Source organism: Mus musculus, chromosome 3 (assembly GCF_000001635.26).
Source record: "Mus musculus strain C57BL/6J chromosome 3, GRCm38.p6 C57BL/6J".
NCBI lineage: Eukaryota > Metazoa > Chordata > Mammalia > Rodentia > Muridae > Mus > Mus musculus.
Genome location: NC_000069.6, coordinates 89,250,181 through 89,271,113, shown reverse-complemented (window position 1 = coordinate 89,271,113; position 20,933 = coordinate 89,250,181). Strand labels below are relative to the sequence as shown.

At 48.3% G+C, this 20,933-nt stretch overlaps 2 protein-coding genes across 7 annotated transcripts; one reads left to right on the top strand and one right to left on the bottom strand.

Annotated features, from left to right (window-relative positions):
* Nucleotides 1-522: 522 nt before the first annotated feature.
* Slc50a1 (solute carrier family 50 (sugar transporter), member 1) lies at nt 523-2,868 on the top strand. 4 transcript variants are annotated; one of them, XM_006501155.3, is made up of 6 exons: nt 523-598; nt 975-1,052; nt 1,164-1,287; nt 1,903-2,064; nt 2,322-2,441; nt 2,516-2,868. In XM_006501155.3, exons 2-6 carry the CDS (start codon nt 991-993, stop codon nt 2,615-2,617), a joined length of 570 nt encoding a protein of 189 aa, XP_006501218.2. In that variant the 5' UTR covers nt 523-598; nt 975-990; the 3' UTR covers nt 2,618-2,868. The 4 variants fall into 4 exon arrangements, with proteins under 4 accessions (XP_006501218.2, NP_033083.2, XP_030108337.1 ...); NM_009057.3 differs by having other exon boundaries at nt 544-728; XM_030252477.1 differs by having other exon boundaries at nt 547-728; nt 2,532-2,868.
* A 1,166-nt stretch (nt 2,869-4,034) lies between these two features.
* On the bottom strand, nt 4,035-14,049 carry Dpm3 (dolichyl-phosphate mannosyltransferase polypeptide 3). 3 transcript variants are annotated; one of them, XM_030252779.1, is made up of 3 exons: nt 14,001-14,049; nt 4,508-4,751; nt 4,035-4,385 (listed from the first exon to the last, which is right to left on the bottom strand). In XM_030252779.1, exon 3 carries the CDS (start codon nt 4,378-4,380, stop codon nt 4,102-4,104), a length of 279 nt encoding a protein of 92 aa, XP_030108639.1. In that variant the 5' UTR covers nt 4,381-4,385; nt 4,508-4,751; nt 14,001-14,049; the 3' UTR covers nt 4,035-4,101. The 3 variants fall into 3 exon arrangements, with proteins under 3 accessions (XP_030108639.1, XP_006502046.1, NP_081043.1); XM_006501983.2 differs by lacking the exon at nt 14,001-14,049 and adding an exon at nt 11,523-11,854; NM_026767.4 differs by lacking the exon at nt 14,001-14,049 and having other exon boundaries at nt 4,508-4,653.
* Between the last annotated feature and the right edge of the window lie 6,884 nt (nt 14,050-20,933).

The window sequence follows — 20,933 nt, the reverse complement described above, 5'->3', positions numbered from 1 at the left end:
GCTGGATGCCAGCTGAAGCATGTGCGCTGCCCCACCAGCAGAGCCGCCTGGGAGGCTGGGAGGGAAAGTTCCCAGCAGCAAGTATGTTGGAACAGGGGGCCAGGGGTAGGCTTGTCCTTGGATAGGGCAGGTCGTGTAAGAGAGGACATCTGAAAGAGGATGGCAATTCCTGCTTTTGGGGGACAGACTGGAAAGAGGTTTCAATAACCTCCAGGAAAACCCTCCCAAAGCTGGGTAACCAAGGTTCTGATATGAATTGGGGGCGCGTTGAAGACCTGTGAGACTAAATTTGAGGTTTGTGGTCCAGCACACAAAAGCATACAAGAACCCAGAAGTTGAGGCTAGTGGTCTCGATGATGCAAGGGGTGCGCAGTGTGAGGAGGGGTCGGATCGGGGACAAATGCAGGGGCACTACTAAAACCACTAAACGCAATCTGAACAGCACGATCAGGACCCAGGCCCGCACATTACAGCAAACCACCCGGCCAGCACGCGGCGCTGGTTTGGCTGGGTCCCCAGTTCCGGTGAAGTTCGGGCGAGGGCGGGTTCCGGCGCGGTTCCACGGGGAAGGGCGGAGCTTCGCCTTCCGCAGCTCCGGGTCTGAGCTACTGGAACTCCGCGCTGGGCTAGGGAACCGGCTCCGGTGGGATGGAGGCGGGCGGCGTGGCAGACTCTTTCCTTTCTAGTGCCTGCGTGCTCTTCACCCTGGGCATGTTCTCCACTGGCCTGTGAGAGTGTGGATGGACTGGGCTGGGGCAGGAAGTCAAGAAATGAAAGCGGGCAAGAGACGTGGCTGCAATATCTTGCTGCTTTTGGAACCCAGAATAATAGTGGAATAGGATTGGATGATTTGAGGTCCAAGGCGAGGCTGCCTCTTGGCCTGAGGGGGGAGATCTGCTTGTCGTTCAGGATGATTGGTAAACACCGAGAAATCTTTTACCCACTCCTAACAATTTCCTTTGGATCCCTTCCAGCTCGGACCTCAGGCATATGCAGAGGACACGGAGCGTGGACAACATCCAGTTCCTGCCTTTTCTCACCACGGATGTCAAGTGAGAGTGTTGTTGGCTGTGATGGGAAAGGCTGAGGGAGGTGCAAGAGATCCCTGGAGACCTGCTGCAACCCCAGCAGCCCCTTGGACCTTAATCCTCCTTCCCTCACAGCAACCTGAGCTGGCTGAGTTACGGAGTCTTGAAGGGAGATGGGACCCTTATCATCGTCAATAGCGTGGGGGCCGTGCTTCAGACTCTTTATATCCTGGCATATCTGCACTACAGTCCTCAGAAGGTAGAGGCCCTCCCTTGCACTCACCTCCACCCCACACCTGGCCATGTTGGCAGAGCATATAGTTCTATTTCCTGGAAGATTAGTGGGATGGCATTAATTCCCTTTCCTAGAAGGCCCTTCTGGTTCTCCTGCCCATGAAGTCAACCCTTTAAAATGCACACAGAGCCACCCACCCTCCCCTTGTTCGAAATGCTGGTGGCTTACCCAACCCCGTGGTGTCAAGATATCCTGTGCTCCCCCAACAGGCTGGGGGAAGAGGGCTATACTGTCTGATAGTTCCTTTAGGGTTAGGACCAGGGCCAATGGCTAAGAATGGCCATTCGCTCTGCTTCCCCACTCAGTCACACTAACATTTATTGGTCTCTTATTGTACATGTATGTGAAGCTCACATGAAAAGGGGAGGGATCTAAAAATGGCTCTCCCCTTCCCTGGGGATCTCCAGTGTTGTGTGGCTGAGATTTCTCTCAAATAACTGAGTGGTGAGAGGCTGACGTGAAGGCCGGGATAAAAGTTGATTTCCCCATTAGAGCATGGCAGAAGACAGGAGGAGGCAATTCCAGCAGAGAGATGAGTGTTCTGGGTACAGATGCATGTAAGACGCCTCTCCCCTGCAGCATGGTGTGCTCCTGCAGACGGCAACCCTGCTGGCTGTCCTTCTCCTGGGTTATGGCTACTTTTGGCTTCTGGTGCCGGACCTTGAGGCCCGGCTTCAGCAGCTAGGCCTCTTCTGTAGCGTCTTTACCATCAGCATGTACCTCTCCCCACTGGCTGATTTGGTGAGTAGGGGTGGCCAAGAGGTAGGGGAGATGCGGAGAAGGGCTAGGCTCCCTGAGCCAGGGACTGGCTAATACTGGGGCGGGGGCGGGGCCCAGCTCTTGGAAGAAGTCAAGGTAGCAGAGGTGAGTGGGATGCAGGAAAAGGGCTGAATGAAAGACGCACCACAGGGATTGTGGTCTTTTTTCCGCGAGGAAATTCTCTGGCGAGGACTCAGGAATGGTTCTATGAACCTGAACCAGGCACATTTTTGCCGTAGGCCAAGATCGTTCAGACTAAATCAACCCAGCGCCTCTCCTTCTCCCTGACCATTGCCACGCTCTTTTGCTCCGCCTCTTGGTCTATTTACGGGTTTCGCCTCCGAGACCCATACATCACGGTAAGCAGACTCTAGATTGGGACGTTGGGTCTACAAAGCAGAGTCTGGTCTTTCTAGCAGCTTTTTGATTGCAGGTGCCCAACCTTCCAGGAATCCTCACCAGCTTAATCCGCCTCGGGCTTTTCTGCAAGTACCCTCCAGAGCAAGACAGGAAGTACCGCCTCCTGCAGACCTGACCCCAGGCACCCGAGTGCCAACTGGATACCAAACAGAGCTCCTGTTTCTGCTGGTCCTTGTGACCAGTTCCATGGATGCAATAGGTTGTGAGAAAAAGATGACTTTGAAACTAAAGGGACCAAAGATCTTTCCTTAGATCAGATAGGACCTGTGGGATGAAATCACATTTTTACAGGAGATCATCTTTTCTCATTTCGGAGGCTGAGGTGGTATTAGAATGTGCCTTAAAATAAACTGTTCCCCACCCCTGCCTGCAGAGTGATGTGTTCTTCGCCATTCCCAACCTGCCTGACTTGACAGACAGAGGGCCTACTGCCTGGGGGGCCTGTAGGATTGGCTCAGAAAAGGGATTTGAAAGAACTAGAAGTTAGGACTGGAGAGATGGCTCAGTGGTTAAGAGCACTGACTGCTCTTCCCAAGGTCCTGAGTTCAATTCCCAGCAACCACATGGTGGCTCACAACCATCTGTAATGGGATCTAATGCCCTCTTCTGGTGTGTCTGAAGATAGCTACAGTGTACTCACACACATAACATAAATATTTTTTGTTGTTTTTTTGTTTTTCAAGACAGGGTTTCTCCGTGTGGCCCTAGCTGTCCTGGAACTCACCCTGTATACCCGGCAATAAATCTTTAAAAAACAAAAAACAACTAGAAGTTAGAAAGATCCAGGAAGTCCTTTTAAAAAGAAAAGAAACCTGGCAGTGGTGACACACGCCTTTAATCCCAACACTTGGGAGGCAGAGGTAGGCGGATTTCTGAGTTCGAGGCCAGCCTGGTCTACAGAGTGAGTTCCAGGACAGTCAGGACTGCATGGAGAAACTCTGTCTCAAAAAACAAACAAACAAAACAAAAAAACAACCAACTTGAAAGCTGTGAAGAATGGAAGGAAGTTAGGGACCCATGCTTCCTGCGCAGCCTTGTATGGGAAGCCTCGCAGCACTTCCAAGGTTGAAGCTGAAGCGGGAGGACCACAGGTTGAGGGCAGCCTGGGTAGCACGACAGGGTTGGTTGTAAGCCAGGTTGAACTACTTATTAAAACCATATATATTAAAACCATATACACAAGTAAACAAACCTGTTTTGGGGATATAGTTCAGTTGTGGACTTCCAAGTTTGAAGCCCAGCATGACATAAACTAGTCTAGTCATGGTGGGTTTAGCCTGTAATTAGAGACGTTAGAATCGAGATAATCCACAGCCATATGGCTGGGGTCAAGGCCAGTCTAGGGTACATGGCATCCTATTTCAAACAGAAAAAAAATCTTGAGAAGGGAACAGAACACCATCAAAATGCAAAGCTAAGTAAGGCCTGGTAAGGTGGTTCTCCTGCCCCCTCACCTCTTGACCTCTAGTATATAGAATCCCCATCCCACCCCCCACCCCACCGCTATCCTCCATACTCAAAACTACACAAGATTAGAAAATAAAACTGCATTTTAATGCGGAATGAGGAAAGATGTCCAGACTGGAATGGGTTTAGGTGTCAGAAGCGCAGCCCCCTGCGTGCTAAATCAGCTCGGGCCTCCACGATCTGGCTCTGCAGCTCTCGGGCAGCGTCCTCGCAGTCGTGAAATGTAGCTACGCGATAGCCCACCGTGCCCAGGGCATAGCAGCCAGCGGAGACCAACAGGTAGGCAGGCAGTGGCCACAGGACCTCTCGGCAGGGGAAAGGCAACTCCAAGCCCAGTGCTCCCATGGTCAGGGCAGCCCAGGCAGAGCCCAGGAGAGCCAGTCCCCAAAGCCACTGTGTTAACTTCGTCATGTTGGCTGCAGGGAGAAAAATCAAAGCTAAGGGTTCTTTCTACCGATCCCCGCTCTGCATCTGACATTTATTCCCAGTCTCCGCCACCCATTTCCGTCTTTCCACTCTGCCCGCCACCTAAGCGTACCTCCGTGTGCCGCGCTGACAAGGCCCGCATCAGCATCCGGAAGTCCCTTTCTACTACCGCCCTTTTTCCGGGCTGCCTTCTGGGAACTGTAGTTCTTAGGACAATTTCGGCCGCGCTCAGATCCAGGTTGGTTATACACTGCTCTTCGAAAATCTGAGTTCAGAAGAGTTTTTGCCGTTTTGTTCTGGAGACCCACATCGATACCGGCTGGAACTTGTGGACAATCGGAGGATACCCCGAAACGCTGCGTTAAGATGGGAATGTTACATCGCCCCCCTTAAACTAGATTCTCCAGTGCAGAAAGCCCACTCATTCAATTATTCAAGCATTCTTCCAACACACCCATCAATCAGCAAACATGAACAGGCCGCCTCACACCTGCTAGGCAAGTTCTCAACCACTGAGCCCTTTTATATTTTGAAACAGGATTTTACAGAGTACCCGGAATAAACTTGAACTCCAGTCTGAGATCCTGTCTTGAAGAAATAGGCTGGTCATGTCAAATTGAACTGCAAATCACAGGCCCATATACCTGTGATTCCAGGGCAATTCAACAGAAGAAGAAAGAAGACCATGACCATTACAGGATATGATAAAGGGTTGGTTGCTAGGGGATGGAGAGGTGGCTCAGCAGTTAAGAGCACTGGCTGCTCTATCAGAAGATCCTAGTTCAATTCTCAGCACCCACATGACAGCTCACAGCTGCCTGTAACTCCAGTTCCAGAGAATCTGACACCCTCACACAGACATACACGCAGGTGAAACATCAATGTGCATAAAATAAAAAAAAAATTTTTTTTTAATAAAAAGGGGTTGGTTGCCTTTAGGTAGCAATAACAGTTTAAATAAAACAAGGGGGTTTTCTTTGGCTTGATTTTTGGTTTGTTTGGGTTTTAAATCTTTATTTATGTGTGCATATGTGTGTCTATCTGAGCGTATACTGGATACATTTAGGTGCCTGCAGAAGCCAGAAAAGCTGGAGTTACAGGTAGTTGTGAGCTGTCTGACACTGGAGCTAGGAACCAAACTCAGGTCCTCTGGAAGAGCAGCAAGCACACTTAACAGCTGAGCTGTTTCCAGCCTGGTTGGTATTCGTTTTGTTTTGAGACAGAGTCTAATGTAATGTATTCCAGGCTGGCCTAGAGCATGGGATGTAGCTGAGGATGGCCCTGAACCCTTGTTACTCCTGCCTCTGCTTTCCCAGTGCTAGAATTAAATGTGTGTGTTACCAAACCTTCCTTAAAGCAATTCTGTTGTTGGAAAAACGAGTAAATGAGGAGTGAAAAAGTCCTGAGGACATCCACATGATCCCAAGGCTCAGGAGGCAGGGCTGCTCCAAGTTCAAGGCCAACATGAACTACATAAGGAAGGCCCTGATTTAAAGGGAAAAAAATCTAGTCTGAGTGGATTGAGGGTCCACTTGGAAATCACAAAGCGGGGACAGAAGTAGACTGTAACTCCAAGACCTCACACAGACTCACGTGCAGGCTAAACACCAGTGCACATAAAATAAAAATTAACAAATGTTCAAAGACCCATTGTTCAAAGCTTTGTAGCTGGATTGGAAATTTAGTTTACTTTGGTATGTCAAAAGGGAATCCAGAGGGGCTGGAGAAATGGCTCAGCAGTTAAGAGCTCTGGCAGCTCTTCTAGAGGATCCTCTGAGCTCCATTCCCAGCACCCACATGATGTCCTTAACCATCTGTAACTCCAGTTTCAGAGCGTCTGACAACACTTTATGACTTCCCGAGGCACCAGACACATACTCAGACATACATGCAGGCAAAACACCCATCCATGTAAAATAAAAGAGAAACAAACCAAACCCTTATTTCCTCAAAGCCTTCAATGTTAATCAACAATTATTATTTATAAAACAAAAACAAAAAACATGTTACTGAGACAACAGACAAGAGTAAAATGTGCCGTTTTCTTTTTTCCCCTTTCTTTCCTTTCCCTGAGACAGGGTTTCTCTGTGTAGCCCTGGCTGTCCTGGACCTCTTGTTCTGTAGCCTAGGCTAGCCTGAAACTCACAGAGATCCTCCTGCCTCTGCCTCCTGCTGGGTTCAAAGGTGTGCACCACCACATCCTGGCCTCAATTAAAAAGTCATTTATTAATTTTTATTTTACATGCATTGGTGTTCTGCCTGCGTGAAAGTTTGTGTGAGGGTGTCAGAGCTTGGAGTTACAGACAAGGGTGAACTCAGCCAGCTCTCCAGCCCTTCAGAATTTTTAATCATAATTTAAATTTGTTTTGAGAGTATAATTATGCTACTTTTCCTCCTCCATTTCCTTCCTCCAATCCCTCCCTTGCTCTCTCTCAATGTATGGCCTCTTTTTATTTTTTTAGATTTATATTCTCCGTGTATCAACGGTATGCCTCTATGTATGAATTCATCACACGTGTGCCTGCTACCCAAGGAGGTTAAAAGAGGGTGTCAGATCCCCTGGACCAGAGTTACTGATGGTTATAAGCAAAGTGGCAGTGACTGGACCTGGATCTGTTACAAGAACTGTACATGATCATGGTTTTGTTGTTGTGATTTTTTTTTTTCAAAACAGAGTTTCTCTATATATCCTTAGCTGTCCTGGGACTTAGTCCATATACCAGGCTAGTCTCGAACTCAGAGATCAGTGTTCCTCTGCCTCTGAGTGCTGGGATGAAAGGCATGTGACATCACATGATCTTAACATCTATATATAGAGAGATTTGAGGCCTCATGAGTTTTCCCCCTTCCAGGTTAGCATGTCCATTATGTCTCTTAGTGTGGTGGTTTAGCCAATCGTGTTGATGAGACTTCATGCAAGTAGCTTCTACATTTCTAGAAGATGAAATCTCACAGCTGATTCACTGGTTCTCTCTCTCTCTCTCTCTCTCTCTCTCTCTCATAATTTATTTATTTTTCATTTACTTGCATTGGTGTTTTGCCTGCATGTATGTCTGTGTGAGGGAGTCAAATCACTTGGAACTGGAGTTTCAGACAGTTGTTAGCTGCTATGTGGGTGCTGGAATTGAACCCCTAATCTTTCATTAGAAGAACTGCCAGTGCTCTAAACCACTGAGCCATCTCTCCAACCCCTCAAACATCTCTCTTCCTTCCTTCCTTCCTTCCTTCCTTCCTTCCTTCCTTCCTTCCTTCCTTTTTTTTTTTTTTTTAAGTTTTCTCTCTAGCCTTGCTTTGTGGCCTGTACCAGGCTGGCCTGATGCTCAGGCTCCTGGGATAGCATTCAACTGAACTCTTCACATTCCTCCTGAGCTCATTTTCACACCAATAGCAATGTAAAAATTAAATATTAAATTAGCTAAAACTGCCGGGCAGTGGTGCTGCATGCCTTTAATCCAGGCACTTGGGAGGCAGAGGCAGGTGGATTTCTGAGTTCAAGGCGAGAAAAAAAAAAATTTAGCTAACGCTTAGAATACATTTAAGTCAAGGAGGTAAGGTAAGACTGTGTGTTAGGAAAATGAGAATCAGTGACAATTAAATCTTCCTTCTATGGCGAGTCTACTAGGAGGCCGTGCCAGTGGGCACAAAGGTCATCACCTAAATAGATAAATAAATAAATGAAATCGGAAGGAAGGAAGGAAGGAAAGAAAAACAATCATATATTATTTAGAAATAGAGAGGAAAATCTTAGGAGCAGCAGCTTTGGGATGAGAGACAGGAGTTCAGCAGAGGAGGGGGAGGCAGAGCTAGTTTTCATTAGATACTTGTAAAACTGACCCACTTCCATAACTATGTAAGTAAGTTCCTTTGTTAAAGACAGTTCCTTAAAGAAGAATGCCTGCCCGCAGTGACAACCTCCCTATGAGAACACGCCCCTCACAAAGGTTCTCCTCCATCCCTCTCCAGAAATACAAGCCGTGCCTAAAGGGAAGGCCCTATGGTACGCCCTGGATGTGAAATGCCCAGGATGCTTCTAATCCCCACGGTCTTGTCCACACCCAAATGCTATCTTGCATGTTGGCTGCTCCAGAATCTCGTCAGCCTACAGCAGGAAAAGCAAGGCTGACAGAAGGTGGGGCCTCAGCCTACTCAGGAAGGAGGCAGACACAGGCCTGGCTACAAAACAGAGCAGAATTAGAGCCTACTGCAGCATGTTGTGACCATTAAACGGTACGGCGTCCCACAGGCCAAGATACACGCAGGCCGCCCAGTGAATAGTTATCTTTCTGCCAATGATCATTATTAAATTCTTTTTTATTTTTGAAGGGCTGAAGCTGGGAGGTAGAAAAAGATGCAGAGCACCAAGGCTCTGCTTATTTTCTTCAAGAAAAGGAAGGGCCGAAGGGACTGGAGAGATGCTCCGGGGTTAACAGCATTGGTTAAGCCCAGGGTTCTGTTCCCAACACCTACAGCGGCTCACAGTTATCTGTAACCCCACAGATAGCTGCACAGTTAGCTGCAGAGGACCCAATGTTCTTTTCTGGTCTCTGCAGGCTGGTGGTGGCCAGACGTGCCTACAAAATGCTCAAAACTGTTTTATACCGTGGGACAAGGGACTGGGATGCATATTTTGCACATCAAAGCAGAATTGACCTCCAGGTTCTCCCAGCATCCCTCAGTCCCTACCTGGCATACCCTGTCTTCCAACCCAGGAGCTGGGCTGCCCTTCCCCCAGAGGCTCTTCCCTATATAATGCAGACATCTTGGTCTCCTCTCTCCCTCCCTCCCTTACCCTCTCCTTCTTTTCTTCTCTCTCTGATTGCACCCTTTCTCTCCCTCCACTCCAACCTCCCCACGGTAACTTGCCTGGCCTCAGTCCTTGGGGCCAGTGAACTTACCTGAGAGCAGTTTTCCAATAAACCTGCATTTAATATAATCTAATCTGGCTTGAATTGACTCACTTCACTGGCTGAGAAATAACCTATCAATAACCATAAAATAAAAATAAATCTTTAAGAAGGGAGAAGAGGGCTGGAGAGATGGCTCAGCAGTTAAGAACACTGACTGCTCTTCCTGAGTTCAATTCCCAGCAACCACATGGTGGCTCACAACCATCTGTAATGGGATCCGATGCCCTCTTCTGGTGTGTCTGAAGACAGTGACAGTGTCCTCAACATACATAAAATACATAAATCTTTTTTTAAAAAAAGTGGGGGGGGGGGGAGAAGAAATTAAATGAACAGTATCCTAATTCATCACATGTTAGAGGTGGGATCCTAAGGAATATGGATTGTTGGGAGAGCCTCTGGAGGGCCAGACTGGCTGAGTGCAGAGGAAGGGCTGAGGGTTCAGTCCTCAGCACCAAACACAGAAAACAGAAAAATTTGCAACTAGTTTGCTGTTTAAAAAAGAAAAGTTAGATTTCAACCTCATACCTTATACCAAAATAGCTAGTCTGCAGGCTGGAGAGACAGCTCAGCAGTTAGAGCATTAGCTGCTCTGGCAGAGGACCTCAGTTCTGTTCTGTTCCCAGGCCTGGAGGCTTCACAACCTCTTGTAACTTCAGTTCCAGGAGATTCCATACCTCCCTCTGGCCTCAGAGCATTGTACATATGTGACACAGACAGACATGAAAGTAAAAATAAGGGGCTGGCGAGATGGCTCAGTGGTTAAGAGCACTGACTGCTCTTCTGAAGGTCCTGAGTTCAAATCCCAGCAACCACATGGTGGCTCACAACCATCTGTGATGAGATCTGATGCCCTCTTCTGGTGTGTCTGAAGACAGCTACAGTGTGACTTACATATAACAATAAATAAATATTAAAAAAAAAAAGAAAGTAAAAATAAAACCTTAAAAAAATTACCTAGTGAAGAGACTCCAGACAACCGAGCATTGCGCCAGGGCTCTGTCAGGCCTGCTCTTCTCACCCATCCCCTCTTCCTTACTGAAAACTATTAGATTATGTTCCTAAAGCTAGCCACCAAGATCCATTCCATTATTTGCCCACTTTCTCCTCCTGAGGCTGACTACCAAGGTCCAACTATCAAAGAACTGAAATCTAGCAAGCAAAAGCCCCCTTTGGCTCATCCATTCAACCTGTCCAATCAAAAGTAAACATCTTAATTCGGGGAGGTGCGCATCTTTAATCCCAGAGGCAGATGGATCTCTGTGGGCTCGAGGCCAGCCTGGTCTACAGAGTAAGTTCCAGGACAGCCAGGGGTGTTACACAGAGAAACCCTGTCTCTGGAAAAACCAAACAAAAAAAGTAAAACACTTCATCCTAACACAGGGGGTTTCCCCTTTTGCCTTTATAAACCACCATTTGCCCATGAGGCCCTGTCTGTCTCCTCTCTATTCAGAGGCAGTCCTTTGTCCTCTGGGACAAACATTCTCTCCCCCCCCCCCCCACTTGCTGCCTTCCCCTTCTCCTTCCTCCTCTATCTCTAATCTTTGCCTCTTATTCCCCCCACCCTTTGTCCCTCTGGGGCAGTTTATCACCATGGTGCTGAGAATGTTGCTTTGGGCGCCCTGAGCCAGTAGGAGGTCCTTTTCACCTGTACATTTTTAAGTAAATACAGGACCCAGATGTGATGACTCGGGCTTGTAATCTCAGCTTTTGGAAAGGTGAAGCAAGAGGAAGGCAGGTCTCTGTAAATTCAAGGCCAGCCTGGTCTACATATCAAGTTCTAGAACACCTGGGCTACACAGAAAAACCCTGACTGGGAAGACAAAAGAGGAGGAGGAGGAGGAGGAGGAGGAGGAGGAGGAGGAGGAGGAGGAGGAGGAGGAGGAGGAGGAGGGAGAGGGAGAGGGAGAGGGAGAAGGAGAGGAGGAAGAGGAGGAGGAGGAGGGAGAGGAGGAAGAGGAGGAGGAGGAGGAGGAAGAGGAGGAGGAGGAGGAGGAGGAGTAACCGCAACTGCAATAACAACAACTATGTGGAGGCTGGAGAATTGGCTCAGCAGTTAAGAGCACATATTGCCAGCGGACCTGGATTCAATTCCCAACACTTACATGGTGGCTCACAACCATCATTAACTCCAGTTCCAGGGGATTTGCCCACGGTACACAGTCATACGTGCAGTCAAAACACCCATCCACATAGTAAAGATAGTATCCGCTAAACACTTACCAAGAACCCACACTGCCTTCACCGACCTTTCACTGTTCAGAACTGTCTGAGAGAAATTCCTTCTGCTTGTGGTTGCTGGCACTTTCTACCTTTCTAGCTTAGGTTTCAGAAGGAAACAAAGTCTAATCCTGAGGGCTCCTTCTCCTAGCCACTGAAGAGTGAGGAAGGTTTCCTGTTAGCCAGAACACAGAGAAGCAAGGTTGGATTGCTGAGGAGGAGATGCTCAGGGATGCCCAGGAACCCGACTCGACTCTGGCAAGATGAGTAAGAGCTGTCTAGGTCGGGAGGCAGCGTGCAGAGGCAGCTTGCAAAGCTGAGGAACAGCTTGAACAAAGGCTTGAAGGTGTGACAGATCATGCTGAGTAATTCTTGTGGCTGTCTCCAGAACGATCACGATCACGGGGTGGAAATGGCAGGAGAGGCTGGGAAAACTGGTCAGGACCAGGTGACTGTGGACCCCTGTAAAGCATTTGTGTTGTGCTAGGGAGCTGGAGAGATGGCTCAGTGGCTAAGAGATACATACTGCTCTTTTGAAGGACCTGAGTCCAGTTCCCAGCACTTACATCAGCTAGCTCACAATTGCTTATAACTCTAACCCACAGGATCTATAACCCTCTTCTGATCTTCACAGACAGCAGTGTACATACCATGCATTAATTTTTAAAAATCTATTTTTTTCCTGGTTTTTGGAGATGAGATCTCTCCATGTACTCCTGGCTGTCTTGGAGCTCTCTATGTAGACCAGGTTGGCCTCAAACTCATGGAGATCTGCCTGCCTTTGCCTTGGAGTGCTTAGATTAAAGGCATGTGCCTCCACACCCGGTTTAATAAAGAAGCAATTATTATAAAGCACTCCTGGCAGCAGGCAAGAGCACTTAGGACCTGAGTTTAGTTCCTGGCACCTCCACAGAGTTCACAACCATCTATAACTGCAGGGGATCTGATGGCCTCTTTTGTTCTCTGCAGGCACTAGGCACACACCTAGTGCACATACATTCAGGCACGCAAAGCACAGACATAAAAGCAAATAAGTCAAAAGGTATTGGTACAGGGCCGTACAGCTCAGTAGTAAAGCGCTTGCTTAGCATGCACAAATCCTAGGGTCAGCCACCAGCAGCTTGAGGAGATGAGTTTATGGTGAAGGTAAGGGCTTGGTCAGGGGTTCACCTACATACAGGTGCCCACGGGTGATTACTGAGTCCTTCAGGAGGGCTCCAGGTAGTCAGACTCTGTCCATCCCTGCCCTCGAGGTGAGGTCCCCACAGTTTCCTGGGGGTAACAACAGCCATACATATAATCAACAAAACACATACTGGGAAAATTACAGACAGGCTTTCCTGGGAAATGACAAATCAAAGATGTCGTCCTGATTAGGGAAAGGGTTCAGGTGAATCAGGGTTCTCAGAGAAATTGCCCTAAAGCATCCAGACAGGAAACGATGGCAGCCTTAGGGAGGAAGGACCCAGAAATAGAGCTGAGCAGTTGGCAGAAACATGGGGCTCATCTGAGTTCAGTGTTTTCAAACTGCCTCAAGGCAGAAGCTGTTTCCCCGAAGAGCCCAGCGTGCTGTGGTATGCTACTGGTGGCTGTCCTGACAGCCTGTCATAAACACCAGTGGGGTCTTTGCAAATGCCCACTGCCTGCACAGAGACAATCGGCAGGAGGCAATAAAGGAATGAGGTTCGACACAACGTAGCACAGCGCTGGTTCAAACTTGGAAGGTCTGACACCAGGCAGTTTATTTTAGACTAAACATGTCTAAATGTACAGTTTGGGGAAAAAGTTTCCTGGTAACAATTATCTCAATCCCGTGTGCACAGTGAGGCTTCAGGCGTGACTACACTGAAATACTTTTGCAAAGTACATATGACGTCTTCCATAAAGATGGGTTTGACAGCTTAAGGGCCTAGGGGAGAATCTCCTGTGTTCTCTGTCATACATCGAGCACAGCAGTCACCAAGCTATTAAGCACATGTAACATCTCCCCTAAGGATGGGTTCTGTTGACTAAGAAACAAAACTGAATATAAAGGTCTAGGGAGGGAGAGTCTGGGGGTTTGGTTGTACCCTGGCCCTAGAGACTGCACAGAACACCAGGCTACTAACTACAGGCACTCCCAGCCTTCTGTGTGGAAAACAGGTATAGCTCTCCTACACTGAGACAATCCTTCATGTTTGACATTCCTGGGTTTCCTATTGTTTATCTGTAGGCACAAGGACCCCCTGCCACCTAAAACACCTGTTAGCTAAGGAAGTACAATGTTGTCCCAGTCTCAGAGACTCGGGGAACTGAAGCCATAGGCTAGCCTGAGCTTGAGTCTGACCAGCCTAGACAACACAACACAGTGAGACTCTGCTGTAAGAAATGAGCAGCTCTGAGCAGAGTGTAGATCAGTGGTGGAGTATTTGCTTAGTATCCACAGGTTCTGGGTTCAAAGCTTCACTTCTGCAAAAAAGAAAAAATTGACTGAGGACTTACCTACTAAGCCGATCTATTAAGCAGACAAATCCCCTCCTTTCAATAAAGTGATACTGTAAGACAGAGACAAGCAGCAAACAAATATTTATTATATCAGGTAGAGAGAAACATCCATCACATAGAAGGCTGAGGCTAAGGGATGGTCACATGCTTGCGACCATCCTGGGCTAGGTCTCAAGCATCATGCCAGCTAGTACAATATAGCAGGATTGTACCCCAGGAAAGCTGAAAAAGGGCTGGGGAGGTAGCTCATCACGTCAAGGGGCTTGCTGTGAGTTTTATCCCTTGGCCCCACAGTTAGTCCTCTACTCTACAGTGCAGAAGGAGAGCACTGACTCCCACAGTTAGTCCTCTACTCTCCACAGGCATACCGGACAGAGCACACACAAATAAATACGTGTAATACAAAACAATATTCAAGGGGCTGGAGAGATAGCTCAGCAGTTAAGAGCACTGACTGCTCTTCCAGAGGTCCTGAGTTCTATTCCCAGAACCACATGATGGCTCACAACCATCTGTAATGGGATCAGATGCCCACTTCTGGTGTGCCTGAAGACAATGGCTGTGTACTCATATACATAAAAAAAAATGTTGAAGCTGGAGACCGGAGCCCATGGGAACAGCAACTGTGAGTGTTGACAGTGTGCTGCCTGCCAGTCCCAAGATTGTGTAGTGTCTCGCAGTCAGGCTAGCCTTTCCTTCCTTTTGTGAAAACAGCGCATGAGTCAGGGTTCTCCCACGAATCAGAGCCAGTGGCAGAGAGAAGGGGCCTGGTAGACTGACTTTTAAAGAATTGGCTCAGCAGTCATGGAATCAGCCAAGTCCAGAGCCTGACGGGTGGGTCAGCAGGCCAAGGCCCAGGAAAGTTCCAGTATTTCAGCTCAAGTCCAGAGGCTGTGTTCCTGCTCAGCTCCCTCCCACTAAGGGACAGCCATGTCTTGTTCTAACTATCTGACCTTCAGCTGTTCAGATGATGCTGATCCACAACAGAAACTTGCTGGGCAGTGTTAGCGCACGCCTTTGATCCCAGCACTTGGGAGGCAGAGGCAGGCAGATTTCTGAGTTCGAGGCCAGCCTGGTCTACAGAGTAAGTTCTAGGACAGCCAGGGATACACAGAGAAACCCTGTCTCAAAAAACAAACAAACAAACAAACAAACAAAATCTACCAATCTAATTTTTTTTCAAGCTGGGATTGAATCCTGGATTTCTTGTGTGCTAGGTAAGTGACCTCCACTGGCCTCCTTCACTTTTTCCTTTTTCTGTGTGTGTGTGTGTGTGTGTGTGTGTGTGTGTAGATAGTGATGTCAAGAATTGTACTTGATAGGCTCACAACCAAAAATATAAGAGTTCGGTTCCCAGCACCCACAGCTGTTTCTCCAGCCACCTTTTTTGGCTTAACCACACAACACACACACACACACACACACACACACACACACACACACACACACCACACTCTGAGTGAGCACGCAAAATTAAAAAGTAATAGTTAAAAAAAGAAAAGAAATAAAAACTAAATAAAAAAATAAAAAATAAAAAGAATTATAATTGGGGCTGTAGAGATGGCTCAGCAGTTAAGAGCACCAACTGTTCTTCCAGAGGTCCTGAGTTCAATTCCCAGCAACCACATGGTGGTTCACAACCATCGGTAATGGGATCTGTCTGATGCCCTCTTCTGGTGTGTGAAGAGAGCTACAGTGTACTCAAATATATGAAATAAATAAAATCTTTGAAAAAAAAGAGAGGGAGAGAGAGAGAATCATACTTAATCGCTCTTCCACCATATTCCTTGAGGCAGCATCACTCATGCAAACCCGGAGCTCACTCACTCACTCACAGGGCTAGTCTTGCCCGCCACCCAGCTTGTTCTAGGAACCTCCTGTCTCCACCCACTAAGCCTGAAATCACAGATAGGCTACCACACCCATCTGGCAGTCTATATAGAACCTGAGAATCTGAACCCAGTTGATAACTGAGTACAAGCGCTTCAGCCACTAAGCCATCTCTCAGCACCCTGCCCCGCCCCCTTTAAGATAAATTAATCTCATCTAAAACTCAGTGTTAAAGTACTCATCTACCATGGTGAGACCTTAGTACCTGCCCCACCCCAAAAGGTGTCATCATCATATAAGATACTCCTCAGCCGAGCCTGGTAGTGCACACCATAATCCCAGCACTCAAGAGGCAGAGGCAGGTGAATTTCTGAGTTCAAGGCCAGTCTGGTCTACAGAGCAAGTTCCAGGACAGCCAGGGATGCACAGAGAAACCTTGTCTTGAAAAAACAAAAACAAAAACAAAAACAAAAACAAAAACAAAAACAAAAACAAAAGACAAAATAAAAAGGGAAGAAAAGAATAAAAACAAACGTTTCTTAAATATATGACTTCCCTCAGGATTTAGATTTAATTCAAACCTTTTTTTTTTAAGATTTATTTATTAATATATGTAAGTACACTGTAGCTGTCTTCAGACACTCCAGAAGAGGGAGTCAGATCTTGTTGCGGATGGTTGTGAGTCACCATGTGGCTGCTGGGATTTGAACTCTGGACCTTCGGAAGAGCAGTCGGGTGCTCTTACCCACTGAGCCATCTCACCAGCCCCTCAAACCTTTTTTATTATTCAATTCATTTTACAGTCAAGGAGTCTAAAGTGTGGAGAAACCACTCAATCTGCTCCTGTCACTCAATCTGCCTCTGTCACTCACCTGCTCAGTGTCAGAGTTCAAACTACACCTCTGAGCTGTCTAATTCAAGGTGCATCTCTTGGAGCTAGGATGTAGCTCAGTGAATGGATCTTGTGCTACTGTGCAGAAAGCCCTGGATCTATACCTGGTTCCAAATAACGTTAGGCCTGGTGGTTCAGACCTGCAGTCCCAATACTGGAAAGGTGAAGGTAAGAGGACCAGAAACTGGTTATCTTTAGCAACACAAGGAATTCAAGGCTAGCCTGGAATACATGAGACTTTGTATCAAAAAGCAACCAGGGCTGGAAAAAAACGGCACAACTCAGGTTGAAAGCACTTATTGCTCTTACAGAGGACCTGGGTTATGTTCCCAGTGCCCACAGAATAGTTCACAACCATCTGTAATTCTAGTTCTAGAGGATTCAGTGTTCTCTTACGACCTCTGCAGGCACCAGGCACACAGACAGTGTACATAAATATACAGAGGCAAACACTTGAGCACATTAAAATAAGCAGCAATAACAAACGTAAGGAACGTCTTTTTCAGCCAGGCATGTTGGCGCATGCCTTTAATCCCAGCAGTTGGGAGGCAGAGGCAGGCAGATTTCTAGAGTTCAAGGCCAGCCTGGTCTACAAAATGAGTTCCAGGACAGCCAAGGCTACGGAGAAACCCTGTCTCGAAACACCTTCCCCCCCCCCCCAAAAAAGAAGTGTCTCTTTTCCACTGTCTCCCAGTGCCTACAAACCTAAAGTTGGTCTGGGGCACAGTCTAGAGACAGGGCTGGAAGGGGTGGGTCCCTGCACCTTGCGCTTACTAGCCTCACCCCTAGTCTCCCCACACAGGTGGATGCACACACCCAAGCCCCAGAAATCCTTTCAAAGTGCTTGAGGGCAGTGCTCAGGGCAGTTTACCTAGACACAGAGAATACAGCCCTTCTCTGCTGAGCCTGGGTCAGTATTTTTGCTCTCCAGTTCCCCTAAGTTCCCCTGACCTCTGCCTCTTGCCCTGGAGGCCCCCTCTGCTTTTCTTTCCCGGCTTTCTCAAGGTGTGAGACATTCTCTGGGAGCCTTGAGGTTCCCTCCTCACAGTAAGGAAACCCATTTGGCTTAGACTTTATTGCTTCGGGGGTGTGGTGGGGTGGGGTGGTGGTGGTGGTGATGGCTCTAATTTAAAGTTTCTGGTGTTGTCCCCCAGTGTAGCTGGAGTCAGATCCTCTAGGAAAACAGGAATTGGCCATAAAAAAAAGATTGAACTTTTACTTTTGAGTTTTCAAATATACATAACACAGAATAGCCCAGCAAATCCCGTGTGCCCGTTGCCACAGACCTTGAAGGGACATAATAGAATCTTAGTTTATCATCAGAATTTCTGAGTCCTATACAGACTGTGTGGCTAGCACACTTGCCACACCATGCTAACTAACTGTTCATGTTGGGCTGGGGAAGATGGGTCAGTGGAGAAAGGGCCAGGTGAGGACAGGAGTTCATATCCCAAAAATCCAGGTGGCCGTGGCAACCTCCTGTAGTCCCAGCACCCAGGAGGCAGAGACAAGGGCGTCCCAGGACACGCTGGCTACCTTGACTAACTGGAGTCTGTGAGCTCCAGATTCAGTGATGCTACCTCAATAAATAAGGAGAGGCTGGGGAAGACACTAGACTTTAACTTTGGACCTCCAACTTTGCATGCCTATGTGTGCCTATCCACCCATTTGTGTGCTTGTGAATATGCATACATGTGAGGACACCACACACACTCTACATGTGCAAGAAAAATAATTTGTTAAATAGACGCATGCCTGTTTTTTTTTCTGAGTGTCGCTGGAACCTCTATAGATCTAGGGACCTGGACCTCTCTCCAGTTGGCAAAGGATCTGAATCCCGGGAAGGAACTGCTGAGACCTGTGGGGCCCAGGATTCCCACCTGGCACGGGCCTGAAGAGCCTGAAGAGCGCTGAAGAGCCTAGCTGGGTGTGGCTGCCCCTTGGAGCCTAAGGGAAAGCTTTGAAGTCTTCACTCCCAGTAGCTGACCTAAAGCTGTTTGCTATAGGTATTTGAGAACGCCTAACTCTATAGCCAATTAGGGGCTTCTCCCTGTGCCTCTGCAGGAACTCAACCAAGCAGCATCTATGGTACAGCTTGTATATGCACATCTGGCTCTCAGCCCTAGAAGGGGTGGACTGAGGAGCCAGATCCTGGCTCTGGCCCTTGAGCCCCCAGGAACTTCCATTTTCCTGGAAGGGAAGCCAAGAAATGTACCTATAGGGGACAATTAAGTGCCCCGGCTGTCTGCCTTAGGGCTCTGAGCATTGTTTGCTTAGGAGGTAGCACTATTTGTAACCTGTCAAGGACTGTAGACTCCAGCAGTCCCCCAAAGAAGGCAGGGCTGCCAACTTCCCATTCTACCAAGGTTCCCACAGAGCCCACCACCCAGTGCCTTCACAATAGATTTCAGTGTATCCTTCTCACAGAACCCTTTCCTTTGTGCCTCTGTCTCTGTGTCTCTCAGCTTCTCTGTCTCTATGGGTCTCTGCCTCTCTCTTGTTTCCCAACATCCTTCCCCAGGCCCTGGGGAGCAGAGCTGTGGAGGCAGGGGGCAGTGGGAACAGGACAGTGTCCGGTTCTCACCAAGGACAATAAGGGCCGGAAAGGGCTGGAGCCAAGGGCTGGCGCAGACTAGCCCTCCCGCCTGCCCTGGGCGCCCCCAGGTCCCGCCCTGTCCCATTGGTATGCCCTAAATGCCAGGCACTCTTCATGCTTGTGCCTGTCCCGGGGAGGGAGGCCAATCTAGTCCACTTGCCTCAGTCTCAGTGTCCCACTGCCTTCTTGAAGGGTGGTATCACCTTTGACTCCAAGGAGCATGTCAGGTCAGGGGCCAGAAGCCTCAGGCCAGACTACAGCGACTCCGCCCACGTATTATTTACTCCTGTTTCCGGAGTTGGGGGCGGGTGCCTGTGGGTGTCGCTGCCACGTGTGAGTGAACAGGAGGAAACATCTGCCTCCCTCTGTCCTCCGGGGAGTGGGGGTGGGGAGATGCCCCGCTCTCCCATAGGTCTTCTGCCACCCGGCTGGAGCAGTCCCAGGAACCCCAAATTCCTTTGTCTTTTTCACCTTCAGGTCTTGGAAGGCACCATATCCTCGGGTCCCTTTACCTAATGATGGTGATTAGAGACTGTGATATCTCTGTCAGGGTTAATTGGCAGGTCAGGTGTGTATAGCCTACAACTAGACACCACAGATAGGCTGAGTGTAAAGCTGCTATTGGCGCCGACCTGCCTTGTAAATCCACCCATTCCTGAGGGATGGGTCATTATTCCTGAGGCACATACTGCCCCTGGTCCTACACAGTAGGTGACATTGATTCCTTAGCACTGCTGGGTCACCTCTGATCTTCCCCTCACATACCTAAACCTTAGAAGTGGTATTTGTTATCTGCCTGACTCCACCCAAGCCTTCTGAAAGCCTCTGACCCTCAGGAGGCCATATCCCAGGGCTATGTGTGTCCTACCCAGTGCTCCCACTCCAGGCAAGGAGAAAATCAAGGTCTGACTTAGACCTTCCCATAGACCCAGGACCTGTTTTGGACACCCTCCATCCCTCCTTCAGAGCGCTCTACACGCCACACTTCAACCTCACTAGATGAGCTTTCAACTGCCAGGCTCAGAAAGACTCTGTGATCTCTACTGAAAATTCTGTCCAACTCCTAGCCCAGGAACAGGAAGTGATGCTTCTAGCTTTCCAGTACGGTGCCTGGCCCCTTGAGTTCCCTAGATTGGCTTCCAAAGAATTAGAGCACTGCCTAGTCCTTTAGGACCAATATGCAGGTAGAGGTCGGCCTGAGTATCCAGGATCGATGGGCTCACAGCGCCCTCTGTCAGCACTTTATGCAAACTGTGCAGTTCCTCCTCCTGGGCCAGGTAAAGAGTGATTGACTGGGCAGTGTGGCCTCTTAATAATCCTTCACCAGACCTCCTTAGACGCTTGGCTTCATCTTTACTGAGCCTTATTCCCTAACCTTTAGGTGCCTCTAAATGTGTAGGATTTTGTCCTAGAAGGGTTGAAGGATAAGTTTTTTCATTCAACCAACCTACTTCCCACTCTCAGGCACTACTGAGTATACAAAAGTGACCAAAATGGGTGTTTCCTAAAGTTTGGAGCATCCACCGGGAGAGGGAGGTGGGGGGGGGAGGGGGCGGGAACCTTGCTGCTCTAAAGGACAAGCACCCTGGACAGAGAGCTGCTTCTCATGACA